This window comes from Manis javanica, chromosome 12 (assembly GCF_040802235.1).
Source record: "Manis javanica isolate MJ-LG chromosome 12, MJ_LKY, whole genome shotgun sequence".
NCBI classification, from domain to species: Eukaryota; Metazoa; Chordata; class Mammalia; order Pholidota; family Manidae; genus Manis; species Manis javanica.
The window spans coordinates 38,942,039-38,959,690 of NC_133167.1; the positions used below are offsets into that span (position 1 = coordinate 38,942,039).

Here is a 17,652-nt window from a genome sequence, read left to right on the forward strand (position 1 = left end):
AAGACATCAACCAACAAAGTTAGCAATCTGGAGCATTTGCATGCATGTGCTTATGTATTCATATATGTGTTGTGTGTGTGTGACAACAATACCTTAGTACAGTTACACTGTCATGTAAACCTATGTTACATACTTTCAAATGCTTCAGTAAATATGGTAAAATGTCAACAATTGGTGAATCAAACTGAGAAGTAAGATTGTTAATTGTATCCATTCTTTTGACTTCTCTGTAAACTTGAAATTTTGTAAAATAAAAAAGTTGAGGAAGCAAACTGAGTATGTAGGATGATTTAAAGAAGGGATCAAATTGGTAGTTGTTATTAGAGTAAGATGCCACTGTTTTATTTTCACCATATAAAAAATTGTGCCCTCACTCAGAACCTCACCCCCCCTGTTTTGAGAGAAATCTTTTGCATCCGTGGATGTTTTGCTGCCCTTGTCTGGCTTGGATTAACACATAGTCTACAGGCACACATCTGATCATCTACAATTGCTCTCTTACAACACTAAACTATGTTTTCTACCTTTATCTTGCATCTACCTACCACTTCAGCATTTTATTAAAAATAAAAATAATAATAATAAAGGGAGAAATGTGGGATCAACATATAAATCAAGTATAAAAATCAAACGAATATTCATATTTGACCTGATTGTTTGTAGTTCATAATGCGTGATCAAAACCGAAAGTTTCTGTGATGACTGCCCTTGTACTGTTCACCATGTAAGAATTTATTCACTATGTAAGAATTCGTTCACCATGTAAGAACTTGTTCGTTATGCTTCAGAAGATTGGAAACTGACGAGAATTAGACTTGAGATGGATTAATGATTGTACATTGAGCATTGACCCCCCTATACAGAATTTTATTGTTGTTAAAAAAAAAAATTAGGGGGAAAAAAAATTAGAGATACTCTTTAACTTCCAGGATTGTGGTGAGATTTAAGTGAGATGATGTATATAAAGTATCTAGCACACAAATAATCCTAAATGAATGGTAAAAAAAAAAAATCAAACCAATAATCATATCTGACTTGATTGTTTATAGTTCATGATGCATGATCAAAACTGAAAGTTTTTGTGATGACTGCCCTTGCACTGTTCACCATGTAAGAACTTATTCACTATGTAAGACCTTGTTCACCATGTAAGAACTTGTTCGTTATGCTTCAGAAGATTGGAGACTGTTGAGAATTAGGCTTGGGGTTGATTAATGATTGTGCATTGAGTCCTCTATACAGAATTTTATTGTTGTTAACAACCATATGATCAATAAATATGAGAGATGCTCTCTCTCAAAAAAAAATTGTGCCCTCATATTAAAATAATAAACCTGTCCAACCAAATTTTTACCTTTGATAAGATTGTCTGATTTGACAATGCCACTCCAAAAATGACAGTCATAGTAAACCAAAGTCCTACTAATAGATTTTAATAGGTCTTAGTTGCTCTGGTAAGAAATACATTAATCCACTCACACATTTACTGTGTGCTTGTTACTTTTAAGCCATTAGGTACAATTCTGCCTTTAAGGAATTCAGTTAACTAGGTAGAATACCTGAATCAATTTTCAGAGTATGAACCAATCCATAACATTTATCAAAACTTTTAATGCATTTTGTTGTTGCTATTTATATGAACCCCCAAAAGAGGATTTTATGAAAATGGTCAATGCTTCTATCTATATTCACCCTTCAAACCTATTATTCCTTTGCTTTTCTGAAAAGTGTAAAATGCTTTTCACAAATTTCAAACATATAGTATCATGTAAGTAGGTAACTTTTTAAATTTAGCTAGGAATCTGGCAGAAATAACCACAAAATGTATGAAAAATGGAATCATATTAGTAGTATCCTGGGTTTTTGCAATTCTAATTTATTTTGAAGATGCTATAATACTCTGATTGCTATGTTGGTAGTCTGGGAAAGGTATATAACAGTCATTTTTAAATGAACTACTTGTTAGTTTAACATTTTTCAAAACAAGCCTTTTCATTTATAAGTTGATTCCAGGCAACTGACTTTCCAGTACAAAAATATATTGATTTTTACAAACATAAAAACAAACCTCTTTATTCTTAAAATAACTTAAAATTAGGCTAATATACTTCAAATTCAAAAAGGCAATGATGCCGGTTAGCTACTGAAAAGAATTACTATATTTATAATGAATTTTTTGTATAATAAATACTTATCTCTTTGTTTTACTAGAAAGTAATTTCTTTTATAAAAATTATCAAAACCTAACGCATACTGAACATAAATTGAGCCGATCTCTTCCAGTTGTTGCAACTGTTGCAGATGTTCAAACACATATTTTACATACTTACAATAACTGTGTCAGACTGTCATGCAGTGAAGGCACTATTTTAGAATCACATGTCAATATACTAATTAATAAACAACTTAGTTGAACCACGCTCTATACCCAACTGATGAACTGTTAAATATTTGGGTGTTTTCAACTTTTCACTGACTTGTGGGAAGAGATATATTCTGTCTTACTGCTATAATTCCTAACACAGTGTTTCATACATACTAAATAAACGTGTTTCTTTAACAAACAATATAATAGGCATACCTTCACCTTCATGCAAGCTTACCTTTCCATTCTCCTTGGATCATTTCCTTGGATGTGTTTTTCAAAGATGGACAAAATATATAAATGATTTCAATTCTATTCACCCATCAGACTGTTTTGTAAAAAAACTCATCAGTTTTCTGTGCCATTAGCAATGAAAATATACTCATTTCATTACATTTCCAGAACATTGTACTACCATCTGTTTCTTTTGTGTTAATTAGTTTTTGTATTATGTACATGAGCTGGTATATTTAGCTTTGTGAAAATACTTGAATATACAGTACATCCCTCTAATACTTTATCAACAGGTTATGCTTTTATCATTTTTGTTGACATTTCAAGTTGCCTTATTTTACTAATTAAAATAGGTGCTATAAATTTACTTAAATTTATTCAAGTGCATACTTACTATTCCAATATCAAAATAATTTCACTTGTATTTTCATAGACTTCATGAAGATTAATCACGTGGGGACAGGACTTTGTCAGTTCAAGCACAGCTATCTCATGTAGAATCTCTGCTCGACAATCCTGTCCTCTTCTTCTCTTCTTCAGAAATTTTGCAGCATATTCCTGGCCAGTAGATTTTGATATGCACTGTCTAACCACAGCAAATTTTCCTCTGAGGGAAAAATGAGGATGATTAGCTTTAATTTTTCCATAAAGAACAATATTAGTATAATACCAATACAGTTTTAAAAGTCAATCCTTTCAAATAACCATGTCATTAGAAATTTAATCTTTGTTCTCATAACTAAATCAAATACTACATGTACTATAAAATCTACAATACTATGACATTAAATGAAAATGGCAAATGTAATAACAGGATAAGAATTATATTTAATGTTCACTGTTCGTATAATACATTATCATTTTGGGGAGATCTCATTTGCATACCAACTCCGTGCCATACTCTTGATACAAATTATTGTGTTTAATTATCACAACAATCCTATACAGTAAATGCTATTCTGTTTTGCAGACCCCAGAGAAGATGTGTATCTTGGTCTATTTTCAGACTGTACCCTTAATAGGGTATCACTTTAACTCTCTAACAAAAATAGCCTTCTTTCAAATACAAGAAATTAAAATGAATGCAAAAATGGGTACTTGACATTTAATTTTATTAGTGTAGTCATTCTGCCTTTCAACACCTCTTTTAACAAGCTTTGAAGCTTTCTATCACAATTTGCCAACTGTTTTACCAGCAAATCAGTGAAGCCTGTAACATATACCAAAGGTATTTATGCCCTATGGAGGGTACTCAAAGACACTTCATGATAAACTAAGAAAATTAATGGTTTTAAAAGCTATGTACAAACACACCCAGCATGGTCATGTTTATCATTTTAGGAGTAAGTAAGTGATTGGCTCTCTGCAGTATAACTGCTCAACATCTCAGAAAAATTTTAAGGGACACTGGCAAATGTGTGTATTCTAAGCTCATAGTTGCCCAAAATCGAGTTTCCCAAAGACCTAAAACTATTTTGAGTTAAGACTATTTTACAAAACTAATAAGAGTTACTGACCGCCCACCTAGAAAAATGTACAAATGCCCTTAAATAGGAAGTTTTACTTAAAATTCCAGAGAGTTTTCAGATTTCTAAGCCCATCTATAAGCCTTCTAAGCCTGAATCCAAGGGATCCAAAATTAAGAAACTCTATCCTAAGTTCAAATTGCTGTATAGATACTAACAAATCAGGACTAAATAAAGGCTCTTCAGAGAATACCTTCTGTTCTACAACACCTCTTTCCCCAATTTCTCTTAGAAGAGACTTCTAATACAAAATATCAGGTACTTAGCAAGGAAAACTATTTTTAATACACTTGGTATTTGGAGTGGGGGATAAGTGAATTTCCTGATTGTTATTTTATTTGTTATTCTCTAGGACTAGGAAAGCAAAGATTCCCAAATTTCCTCAAAATTGGTGCCAATGAAAAACACTAGAAACCAAGCTGAATAAGTATAACTATTTATGCCAAAAAAAGGTGACCAAACTATTTTTGCATGCACAAACCTGATCCTTTGAAAGAACTTTTCATTTAAGATTTGAGAAAATGTTTAAACTATACTTTCTTACCTTATACAGAAGGAATACAATTGATGTGTTTCAATGAGCACAGAAAAAATGTCAACCAATACCTTTACTCTGTCTACTTACTTTTTCAAGCCACCCATGTTTTATAGATTTTATGCTGGATAAACTGAGTCAGAGTTAGATTAAATGATTCATGAAAGGTCATATATGGTACTGGGAGTGCCAAGAATTAAATGTGGAATGTGAATTCCTAGCTTTCTGTTCTAACCGCTACAAAACAATTCCTCCCTTTAAGAGAGTTCTTTTTTTAAGAAGTGCAACTCACATGTGCCAATTCTTACCTAGATTTAAAAGTGAAAATTTGTCTAAAACAGAAAGGAAATGCTGAGTCTTATGAAGGAATTCATTGTATAAAACTTAGGAAACAGAAACTAGTTAGCCAAGAAAACTGTCCAACTGAAAAAAAAATGCCTATGGTATCAATTGTGACAATCTAATTCTGCTGGAATATTATGATTATATATACAAGACACAATTTTCTCAGGAACAAAGAGCAAAATTAAATAATAACACTCTTTTTATCTAATTGTTTCAAGTATTCCCAAGAACAAGTACAGTACTCATTAATCCAGGGCAAAGGTGACCAAATGATACCAGTGATTATTTGTCAGTGTTCACCATTAAATAAAAGTCCCATGAATTAAGAGACCCTATCAGTCGTAATTACTATAGAAATTACAAAATCTATATTTTGCTAAAACGTAATAGGAAATGAAATAGCTATTGAATGAACTGAAGAGTTATGCACCTACTATAATACCATATATTGTGTTATTTTTTATCCTGTATGTAAAGCATTTATATTTTTAAAGCTTATTTGAGATTCCAATAAAACTTTATACATATATTCACTTATATACTGTAAAATAAGGTAAATATTTTTACCATAATTATCCCTAAGGGAAAAAACAAGTTGTTTTCTATTCAAAAATGCTAATTGTGGTTTAGAACTATGAAAAATAATCTTTTATACATAACATTCCTGTATCAGATTTAACAGAAATAGTTAAGGAAATTTAAAACCCTTAACAATATTTAATTCATACCCTAAAAAGGCAAAGCTGACTAGATTTCCCAGCACTGAAAAGGTCTAGTAGTTACCCTTCTGCATTCTAGAACAGACAATAAAATGTGAGGGAAGGGGGAGGATAAGCCACAAAGGAAGCTGACTTATTTCTGCATCTGCCTCACCCTTCTAACCACAAGAAGGCCTATGAAGTCTTGCCTCAGTTGGGGGAAGGGTGGAAAAAACTTACCCAACATGTTAAAAAACAGGAACAATGCAAAGTTTTTTAGAATAGTCAAAAATGAACCGTTGACTTTTACATACTTTCTTTAAGCCTGCTAAAGGAAAATATATTCTTAAATACTAACACTTTAAAATTTTAAAAACAGTTGATTTAGAAAGATCAATTTGATTTACAAAGGAAGAACTTTGTAGTTCATCACATGCTAGAATTAAGTTTATATATTTTATAATGTATAAACCTCAGGAGAAACAAGATAATGATTCTAATTTCCATTTCCAAATAATATAGTATAAGAAAATTGGTCACAATACTGAAATAACTTAAAGCAAGAGTTTGGCAGATGAAAGGTCATGATTTGCAACTTACCAAGGTTTACTAATTAGATATATATATATATATTCTTCATGTGATTCATCAGCCTGTATCAATTAAAAGATAAATGTATGTCTCCTCATGAAGTTATTTGAAGATGGGATATTAGCAATCTGAATTTGTTTTAGTCAGATACTATCAAGAATTTGCTCTAAAATGTTAAAAATTGTAAGTTTATGATTGTTATTTATGATGGCAACTTATTTATAAAACAATTTGGAATTATTAATATTATCCTCCTCAAAGTTTAAGCTCTCCAAAACCCCCAAAGAAAAAAATTATAGACTCTCTAGCTCCCATAATATCCCTTATATTACTAAATTAATTTAATAAATGTATGTACACTTATCCATCAAAATATAACTTAGAAAAATAGAAAATAATTCCCTTTATTATGTGGTACTGTTCAAGGCTTTGCATATTCAGTTATCTGCTCAGAGTAGTTTTCAAACATTTTTGCAATAGAAGGAAACTCGGAGACATCTAGCCCACCCTCCCATTTAAAGAAAAGGAAATCAAACAACTAAGTATCTCATACAACTTTAGATTTAAAGACAGGTTAACTGACTTCCAGCATAGTCTGTTTTTACTAATACACTATATGACAATATTTGATATGGCTGTTGGAAAAAAAAGAAAGAAAAACTCCTAATGGAGTCTGCCTAATGGAAGACTACCTCAATAAAGTATTCTAAATGTTAGGATATTGACATTAGTGTGTTCATTCCAGGCCTCTTCATTTTAACATAGATAATGAAAAATGCAAAGTAGTCCAGAAGAGGGTAACTGGATCAAGGAAAGCTGTCTGGAAATCAGGTCATGAGTATTTAAGGAAACTGACAATGTTTAGCCATATTCAAATCTCTGAAGGATTTTTCACATGAACATTACAGAAGGAGAACCACATATATCGGGTAGACGTTAGCAGAGGATAAAAGAGAACCTTCTGTGCCTAAAAGGCCCACAAAATGGAACAGACACATTCTGAGGCAATGAGTTCCCCATCAGTGAAACATTCAAGTTGAGGCTAAATAAACAGCTTGTCAAGACAATTGCAGGAAAGACTGCTATACTGCATAAAAAATTATATTGGAAAGCCACTGAGCACCGAAGTTTTTTCCACTGCAAAGACTGAATGACTATTCAATATGAGATATAGGCAACTATAAGAAAACTTACTCTTTCCTGCTATAATGCAAGGAGAAATAATTATAGATTTAGATGTAAACAATTTCTTAAAAACATTCTGAAAGGTTTTTAAAACTGTATCTCTTAATACATCATGAAAACACCCAAAACTAAAGAAATTAATCTGCTAGAAATTATGAAATGTGCTTTCACATTCAGTTCTTAATCTGATGAGGTAGATATCATCCTTATTTTGCAAAAGAAAGACAGCATCCAATATCCAACAACTGAAAAAGCTAGGACTTGACTTTACCCTTTACGTAAAAGACCACCACCAACAGAATTATTTTTCATGGTCCAGTCAATTTTTGTTTTCACACTGAGATTTTCAAAGATAAAAATCAAACTATTTTACTGTACATTTATCAATACAAATGTGGACTTTGTAAATAAACCATTTTAACATAAGCCAATACATTTGCCTCCAGAACTAAACTGAAACTGAAGCTAGAAACTGATTGCCATCTTCAAGCCTTTAAGTGCCTCTTATTTAAAGCTCAAAAATAGATGTTCAGTATTCAACATAAATAACTTGGTATATCTTTTATAACTTTCATATATATTAACATGGTAATGCTAAATGGTCTCATAATCTCAGGACACACTTTACATCTTGGATAAATTAGATTACTATTAGTGTAAGGATAGGGTTTTACTTACATAAGATGCATTCTTTTTCATACAGAATTATTACTATCAAATTTGAGTTAGTTCTTTCTGTTTAATTTAGGAAAGAAGAGGAGACTTTATTTTTTTTATCCCCATGCAATATCCTATGAATTTTTTAATTGTTTTAACAAAAACTTACATAGCAATCTATAAATACTTTACAAATTTTAACTAATGTAAAGCTCGAAACAACCATAAACAACCGTATAAGACAGATACAGTTATTTTCATCCCCACTTCTCCGCTGAGGAGCCTATACAACTAAGAGGTGCAGTAATTTAGCTGAGGTTGCACTGCTTGTAAATGTGGGAGCCCAGATTTGGACTTGGCAGTCAACTATGCTAAGCTGCCTCTTCCCATGCACAGCCTCAAATAAGAACCCTGACCTTTCATAAGGGTCTCTGAAGGTAGGTAAGATGCATCATATAAGCTCACTAATCCTCCACAGATTTGATTTCTAAGTCAATTAAGCCTAGATCCTGTATACTAACAGCAGAGATGATGACTTTTCTTTCTAATCATTAATGATCAAGTAAGTTTTATAGAACTATAGGCACAGAAATACAAAATGTGAATTTAAACAGCATATACATCATAAAGTTTTCTTACCTTCCTAGCTCTTTAGATGTAAGTGTATAAAAATTATTAAAGTTTTCCATTTTCATTGGAGTTTGAGGCATCGTAGTTAGCAAGCCTGAAATACTTCGGCAATCAAATCTTCTCCTTGACATGTTAGATGACTCCCAGATGTACTCTTTAGTCACTTATTTTTACCTATTTAAAAACAGAAAAGATACAGGATATAACTTCAAAGCAATTTTTAAAAAGATGTTGTCTTAGTGTATATTACATTATACAGCTCCAACTATAACTGTAAGATACAAACGCTACCCTCCCCCCCAAAAAAAATAAAGAGAAAAAAGATTTAAAGAGCACATCCAGTCCAGAAGGAAGAAAAACAAAAAGCACACAAATGAACTGGTATCACCTCTACGGTACTTGAACTAAGTTACTAACTTCATTTCAGAATCAAACTATCATAAAAATCCTGTAAGAACTCCCAAATTCTTTTAAAAAGTTATAATAAAATTTTAACATAGCAATCATTTAATTTCACTTTTCAACTCTTGTTCTTTAAAGTTATATCTTCCTATAACAAGATAATTTAGCATAGCAATGTAATGATTATTCATTTTAAATTTAATTTCACATTTTCAAACAAATTTGGTGGTAAATTCACATTTTATGAGTTATATTACTGACATCTGAATGACATAAGAAATAGAACTCATTTCACATGCTGTCTATGTTTCAATACTAAATTTAAAACTTTCATAGGTCTTTAAGGGTATCGTTTCTTTGGCAGAACCTAGCACAGCTATGTATGAAGAACTCTATAAATTTTGTTGGGTGAGTAATGGACCATATCTAAAGTCTTATTCTGATGTTCTAATCTATATCTGAAGCACATATTTATCTGGAACTTTGTGATATTTACATGTATTCAATTGCAACATCAAACTACCATTTCACATAAATTGAATTAAAACAGTATCAGACTATATATTTTAAGATACTTTTGATTTTCTGCCATGCCTATTTGATAAAAGATTCAGTATTATTCTTCCAGCATTCCCTTATAATAACCCCCTAGGCTTTTGCTCCTCTTCACATTCTTCCTCCCCTTATTTCCTACTTGACATGTACTGTTCTTTATCTTTCTAAATACAAATGCCAACTGTACTCAACTCAGCACATAAGCAGTGTGATTAAAGTTCAGTGTTTTCAGTTTTTATATATTCTGACTTTTATTCTTAAATCAGCAATTTGTTTTCTAAATATCTTGATATTTGGAGAAACAAAGACCTAACTAGTTTTGGGGTATATCTCTAGTAGTCTAAGGGTTTGGTGTAGCATTCTGGAAATAACATTTGGACTGAATCACATCAGCATCTGAATTCCATTTATCCATCATACCAGCTATGAGACCTTAGGTAAATTAGATCTTAACTAAATTATTTAACTTTGCTACTGCTATGGACTGAATTGTGTCCTTCCCTTCAAAATTCACATTTTAAGTCCTAAGACCCAGTTTTTCAGAAAGTGACTATATTTAGAGATAGGGTCTTTAAAGAGGTAGGCAAGTTAAATTGTGATCAGTTGTGCTTTTACAAATTTTCTTTCTAAATTTAAAAGTCTATGAATATGCATGCTTATGATAACATTTATGTTACACACATACATACAGAAATAATCTAATAGGACTGGTGTCCTTAAAAAAGAGGAGACTGGGACACAGAAACACACAAAGACCATGTGAAAACACCAGGAGAAGAGACAGACTTCAGAAAAAACAACCCTGTCGACACCTTGATCTCAAACTTCTAATCTTCAGAATTGTGAAAAAATTAATTTCTGTTGTTTTAAGTCACCCAATCTGTAATACTTTATTATGGCTGCCTAGCAAACCAATACAGCTACTTAAAAAAAAAGAAAGACTTCAAATGCATAAGAAGGGATACAAATATCATAACAGACACTTGCTTTTTCAATCTTAATACTTTGCCATATTTCATTTATATTAAAAGTTAGGAAACCATAGTCACAGCTAAAACCAGTCCCTTCTTTCTACCCCCAGTTTACATTCTCACTAGCACTGGGTGGAGCACTTATCATTTCCTTGCCAACATTTGCCCCATTCAGACTTTTAATTTTGGCTATTCTAGTGTGATGGAGGTGAAATGGAATGCTGTGATTTACTTTGCATTTCTCTGAGTAGCAGGGAGGAAAGCTTCAATTCTGTCACCTCTAAAATATGGATAAGAATAGAATCTATCTTGCAGAGCTCTAAAGATGAAAAGTTAAAATATGATAAACTCTTATAGAATGGCACTGGTACAGTGATAGTCATGAGAGCACATCATGATTGTTCAATAAATAAATATTAGCAATATTCCACCCAAAATACTCTCTTGCAGTCTCCTTTCATTGCTGAGTGGCTCTACTCTATTTCCATATACAAAACTGTCATCCCAAGTAGCTTAAATTCAACTCTTAAAATTATTTTTTATTCTGCTTTAACTATTTGTGTACTTTCTTAGTTCTAATGGTACTCAGTTTCGTTGGTCACATATTCATCTCCAAAAATTCAAAAGTTACCAATTTCCATACTCGGTGTATTTTTTTCAGGTCAAGTTTGGGCTTTTACTATTTTCTTCTAAATTTTAAAGTCTATGAATATCTATGTTTATGATTGCATGTTATACACATATATACAGAGAGAAGAGATGTACCTTTATCATGGATACAAATTGGGCTACATTCCCAACACAGTTCATCAGTCAGGACTTGGAAAACACAGGAACAAGAATATGTTAAATTCAATCCCAGATACAGAATATAGGCTCTTGATTCTAAGATGTTCACCTCATTCAGATTCTAGAATCTAAGATATTTATCTTGTGCTGTAATATACGAGCTACAAAGTGAACTATTCCTAAGAACTCTAGTAGAACTAAGATGCATTTTATGAACAAGTATTTTCTGCTGTCAAGTTTCAAAAGAGTCAATATGGGTTTTAGATGTCAAAGATTTATATTCAGTAAAGCATGATTTATAACAGTGAAACATAATTTTAAACTTCCTGAATCAAAGAACCCCAAAGTCTAACACAGGGAAATGGTTAAATGTACCAAAATAAAAGGATATTATACACTCAAAGATTTCACTTTCAAAGAATATTTTAAACTCATATAATAGTAAGTGAAAAAAGACACAAAACTTTATATACAATATGATAATTCTGTGGAAAAAAATGAAAGTAAAATAGAAGAAAAGACTAGAAAACTATGGCTAAATGTTAGTGGTTATCTTTAGGTGGTCCTGTTACAGCAGTACTTATGCTTTCCTCTGTTTAAATTATCTACACTAAGCAGGTACTACATTAATAACCAACAAAAATAAATAAATGCCTTTGGGTAAAAAAGATGGCTGTGAATATATATGACTAGACTTTAATGCAGAAACTCCATATTTCTTCACACATGAAGGGCTTACCTGGCTAGAAGTTCAAGAGCCATTACTGCTAAGGTTTTTTTAAGACCTCAACATTTTCTCTGCATTAACATACAGCAGATGGTGCTCATTATCCAAGTAATATGTCAGTTCTTATGGAGAAACCATATAGGCATTTTGAGTAAATACTAAGGAAGGATTAATGCCTGGTTTAATACTGCATAAAAATATAAATAAATTCAGAAGTAATGTTATAGTTATAATTGTTATAGTGAATAACAATTTGTAACCTTAAGACATAAGCCTTTATTATGAGTATCACTTGTAAAATTCCAGACTCACTTTGGGTGTCTGTGGAAAAAAAAAATCCAAAGTGTAATATTCAAATGTACTGATAAATATTGAGTTTTGTAATTCATATTATTTAGATATATGAAAAGGAAAAAGTGCTTAGCTTAGCTTTAAGAAAAAGGATTGAATTGGATAATGATAGTATAAATAGGGCCTTATGAATCAAGCTAATAGTAAAGATAAAGTAAGACTACATAGTAAAGTATTTCTTAATACTGGACATTGACTTGTGTTTAATTTTTTTATCCTAACAAATTTTCTTCCCCTCGTATGTACTGTTGGTTATCTTAATGGACGAATGTACCATAGGTATTTGTATGACTATAAATGTAGCTGAAAACGGTATTGGGCAATCAGCAGTTTTTAAATACATGTTAATTCAAAAATCATTTTTTAAGTTATGATACATTTCATTCTGGCTTTGATAATGCTAGGACATGAAGCCATGTCTCAGAAAAAAGAAAGCACATTTCTGAAGACTGAACACTTAAACTTACTTACTTATGGCTAAATATATTACAACCACTTTAGGAATCCATATAACATCCTTAAATAAATTTTCCTTCTATTTACTGCACTCGAACCAGTGCCATAGTCTAGATATTTTTCCATTTCCTCTTCTTTGGTCATTTTTGCATATAGTGGAGCATGAATGTCACCTTTGTCCACCAAACACTCTACAAACATCTGGTTGCCCTTTATATAAGATTTAATCCTTGGACACATGAAGGTTATCAATCAGCTCTGTTTCTCCTTGCATGTGACTACGTTTCCCACCAATTTCTCTTTAAATCCAACGAACAATCCCAGAACTTTTCTTAATTTCTACCACAGTTCACAGACCTATAACTGATTCTAATTACCAATATGTCTCACTCCATTTGAAATTCATTTCATAACACTTTATTAGGTTACACTAATAAAAAAATCTTAAGAGACTCAGTAGGTAAATTTAGGTAAAAATATTAAGGAACTCAGTGTGTGTGTGTGTGTGCATAAGTACACAATTATAGACACAATCAGGTGTTATAAAAAAATAAGAAGGTAACAGAATGCAAGATACAATTAAGCTTTCAATTTCACAGTACTACTAGAAATAATGGTATCTCAAGCTTATTTTCAAAGTTTTTTTTCATTAACTCCCATTACAATAATTACAATGAGAATTCAGATACAGATCAGTAAAGGAAGGAACAGAAGGAAATGTAAGGCTTGATCTAGGCCTTGACTTAACTTGAGGGAGAAAGCAAATGTGATGAGATTAAAAGTAGACAGAATCCCTGAAAACCTCTAAGTAGTACTACTTTTAAAATATTCATCATGATATTTATCTCAAAGTTATCAAGTAAAAATCTTTTATAAAAATAGAATATGCCAATACAAAAAATGAAATCTAGAGAATTAAGTTGCCTACTTTGATCCCTTAGCTCCCCAGTACCTACAAGCTAACATCCTTATAGCTTGACACACAAAAGCCCTTGAACCCAGATACACACCAAGATTCATTTCCTGCCATGCTTGTACTCATTTTTTGCCTCATTTCTATTATACTTTTCTGCCTAAAACATCCTTTGTATCTTTCCTTAAATGGCTATCTCTTCTTATGCAGCCTTCGTATCTCAACTCACATGGCATCATAGAATGTAATCTCCCCCAGGAAATTTTGACTAAAAGCCACAGGTTGGATTAAACGCTTTTTTCTTATGCTTCAAATAGGAGGACCCTTAACATACCTCTTTACCTCAAAATGTAACAGGTTAGATTGCAATTATGTTTAGTATTTAATGGGCAGCAACCATTTACTTGTAGTATCTGGCAACTGGTAGAAATTTTTCTTAAGTTTGATGAGCTGAATTATAAGAATTATGAAATACAGCAAGAAGAATTTTTAGGTAAACCTCAAATTAAGCAGAACTTGAGATCCATCTAAAAATTATAATATTGGAGTTTCGAACGTGGCTAGTCTCTGCTTAATTCAGTATTTGGCTAGATAAAATAAGAAATATTTTAAATTGCTATTAGAGAATTTCAATTCTAAACAGAAAGCCATAAAAGTCTCAAAACATGAATAAAATTATTTTATCATGTATTGTAATATAATACCAACAGACCATGTATTTTGTATTTACAATTCTTTCCAGACTAGGTGGTCACCTAATTTAATGTAAATACCTATGTCAGCTTAGAACATCAATATTCTAAGGGCTATCTCAATCAGGAAATTCAGACACTTTTCCTGTTAAAGACTGATAAATCTAGACCTTCATAAAGTAAACCTGAAGGCAATGGAAGCAAGGTCAGGCACACGATTACAGGAAAACAACTTCCTACATCGGCATTCATAACTACCAAGTTTTCCCAAGGAAACAGAGGAATTGGAGATATATTTACCTAGTATAAATCAAAATAAAGGAAGATCTTTCTGAGTGTGGCAGAAGGTATTGTTTAGGGATAGGGATGAGGATGATTCTCATGTTCAAGGAAAAGACTTCTTTCTACTAACTATTCTACTAATAGGTTTTATTTTTAAAAAAGATTGAATAGAAAGTATATTCAAGAACCTAATCCTTTGAAAATCACAACTGAGTCTGGCTTTAGTATATGCATACTGTCCAAGAACTGAAGTCCAGGTGACAACCCCAGTCCTGATTCTGTGCCTTGACAGTAAGGCCCAGAGCGATCCCTGTAATTGTGAACCAGAATAGGAAGATGTTGAAAACGGAAATATAGTGGGCCAACAACTACACAGTGCTTGTCATTCATCAGATGGGAAATTAATTTTCTGTTGTAAAATAAACTACTATTTACTCATGGCATCACTCAAGTACTGTTTATTCCATAACTATAACAATGAAAAATGGAATATTGATCCTTTATGGATTACAGATCAACTACCACCTCATTGTTAATATTAAAAATTTTAAACTCAAAGTATAACTATGCCCTCTTTGGAGAAAGCTGTAAAGGGTTAGGAGTATACCAAAATATGCTGCATATAAACATTTAAAGACACTGACTAGCTTAGATGTTTAAAGCGGCACTGAAGTTGAAGGTGAAATAAATGTATTTGGAAAAAACAAGGATAAATAAATTTTAAAAAATTTAAACAAGGTATGTCTTGAAAATTGCAACATCTATCACGACATATTTGGATAATTGGTGTTTGTGACTTAATTTAAATGTACATTTGTTAATTGAAATACTCAAAGAAATATTTGATGATCATCTACTATAGAATAGAAGCTATGTAAAAATAAAGTTACTGATTTTGTCATCAATATTGTGGAAAATGAAAGCAACTAAAATATTTACATTTTTCCCAAGTGGACAGGAAGTACAAAAATGACTGTGAATGCTTCTGACATAATCAATACTTGCAGAATGTAAAATAATTTTTTAAAAAGCAGGAATCAACCAAAACTCTTTAAAGGCAGTAAATCCAGGAGCACTGTTTTATTAGCTGCCAATTTTAAATAGGAAATATGCCCTACAAATTAATATTCATGCAATTTCAAGACAAGTTTAGGATTAAGTGAAAATGTCAGCACTTGGTTTCCTTGATTCCTGGGTTTTTAATTAGGTTTCTAAGATTAAAATGGGGAAATTTTGATGAGGAAATTTTCTCAAAATTATTAAACAACTTCAAAACAAAGCTTTTAAAACATTTAAATGTTTACTTAACACTGGTAAAACACTGTCAGTCAAGCTTAAAAATAAAATTGTTTCATTAGAAACATGCCATAAAATGCTTGTATCTTCATATTTGTTATGAATATGCTGACACTGACCAATCAAGTTTTGACTTTCCTACAAACTGATGCTGTCTTAACCAAACTGTAATTCATTTTCAATAAGAATCACAACCAGTGTCCACACACAAAAGAGAAAGCCCTTCAAATTACTACACAACTTTTACTTTTCAAACTTAAATATATTGCCATCTAAACACACTTCACTTCAATTTTAGATCCATAACTTAGAAAAGTGATCTAAAATGTATGTTATGTATCTCAAAAATAAAGTAGCTATTCATAACAACTCCATTTATGAAAATATTCGACATTTTAAAAAATTGAACATCTGCTCAGAGGAGGCTGGCTGAAGGTGTAAGAAGAGAGGTCTTAACACTAGGGCACTGCTTCTGTGGACCAACTTTAAAAAAAATACACAATTCTAAGCATATGTGGTTTAATATTTATAAAATGAACATTTTAGAAGATGTTGAAAACTACTGGATAGTTTACTATGAACTATAAAATAGTGTATCCATCAAAAAGTATGTTCATTATCTTTTCTTTTAGTAAAATTGTGCTCCTGGGCCCAAAATATCAGGTTACATATGCTGTCGCTGGCCCAGTCATCTCTGCAGACAATGCTTTCTCAGAACGCACATTCTTAAAGACTTGGAAACTTAAAGGGGGCACCGCATCAAACATCAAACATCACTTAAGGTTCATCATTATCATTGGTACCACAGATGTAAACACTACATTGGAAAAATAATCAGCGAATGTGATACACAGACCTAATATTATAGAAATTTGATGAGTATGTGGCTGTATTTTTAAAAAGTTTTTTTTCTTTAGTTTCAATTTGCGAATTGATGTCAGAGCGCCTCTAGTCCTATCACAGAGGACGAACAAATCCCCGCTACCAGCTGCCACAAATTCTCTTTCAACTTTGTCTCTGCTTATCCCACTGAGGGAACTCAAATGAAGTGCTTTTCGCTACAATAAAACAAAGCTATGTAAATGTCAAAATCGTAGCAATCATGTAGCTGAACAGTTTGAAGATGAGTTGTATACACTTAAGTGGTTTACACCGGTCAAAATAAAATCAGGCCGCTTAAAATTACTGAAACAACTGTAGTTCAATTTCACCACTCACTGATATTAGCACACTGTTCCCAAGCAGCAACTGAGAATGCCCCACAAGATGGGCACAAACTTTCCCTGGAGTGAGGCAGCCGCGAGCAGGACGTGTCCACGCGTCTAGATACGAGCGCCTCCTGCGCGCACAGCACAGCTGTGACCTCGGAAGGGACGGGAAGGACCACGTCGACCCGGGGCGGACGGGGCGCGAGTGAGCCGCTCGCGGAGGGGCCCCAGCGGGACGCGCGCC

At 32.3% G+C, this 17,652-nt stretch overlaps 1 protein-coding gene across 1 annotated transcript in view; it reads right to left on the reverse strand.

Annotated features, from left to right (window-relative positions):
• Positions 1-17,652, reverse strand: part of STK17B (serine/threonine kinase 17b) — a 31,547-nt gene that overhangs the window by 13,381 nt on the left and 514 nt on the right. Inside the window, exons 2-3 of the mRNA XM_037009113.2 lie at positions 8,776-8,940; positions 2,994-3,206 (exon numbers count right to left, since the gene is read on the reverse strand). Coding sequence (XP_036865008.1) covers positions 2,994-3,206; positions 8,776-8,897 — 335 coding nt within the window. The 5' untranslated portion in view covers positions 8,898-8,940. The remainder of the gene's footprint in view (positions 1-2,993; positions 3,207-8,775; positions 8,941-17,652) is intronic.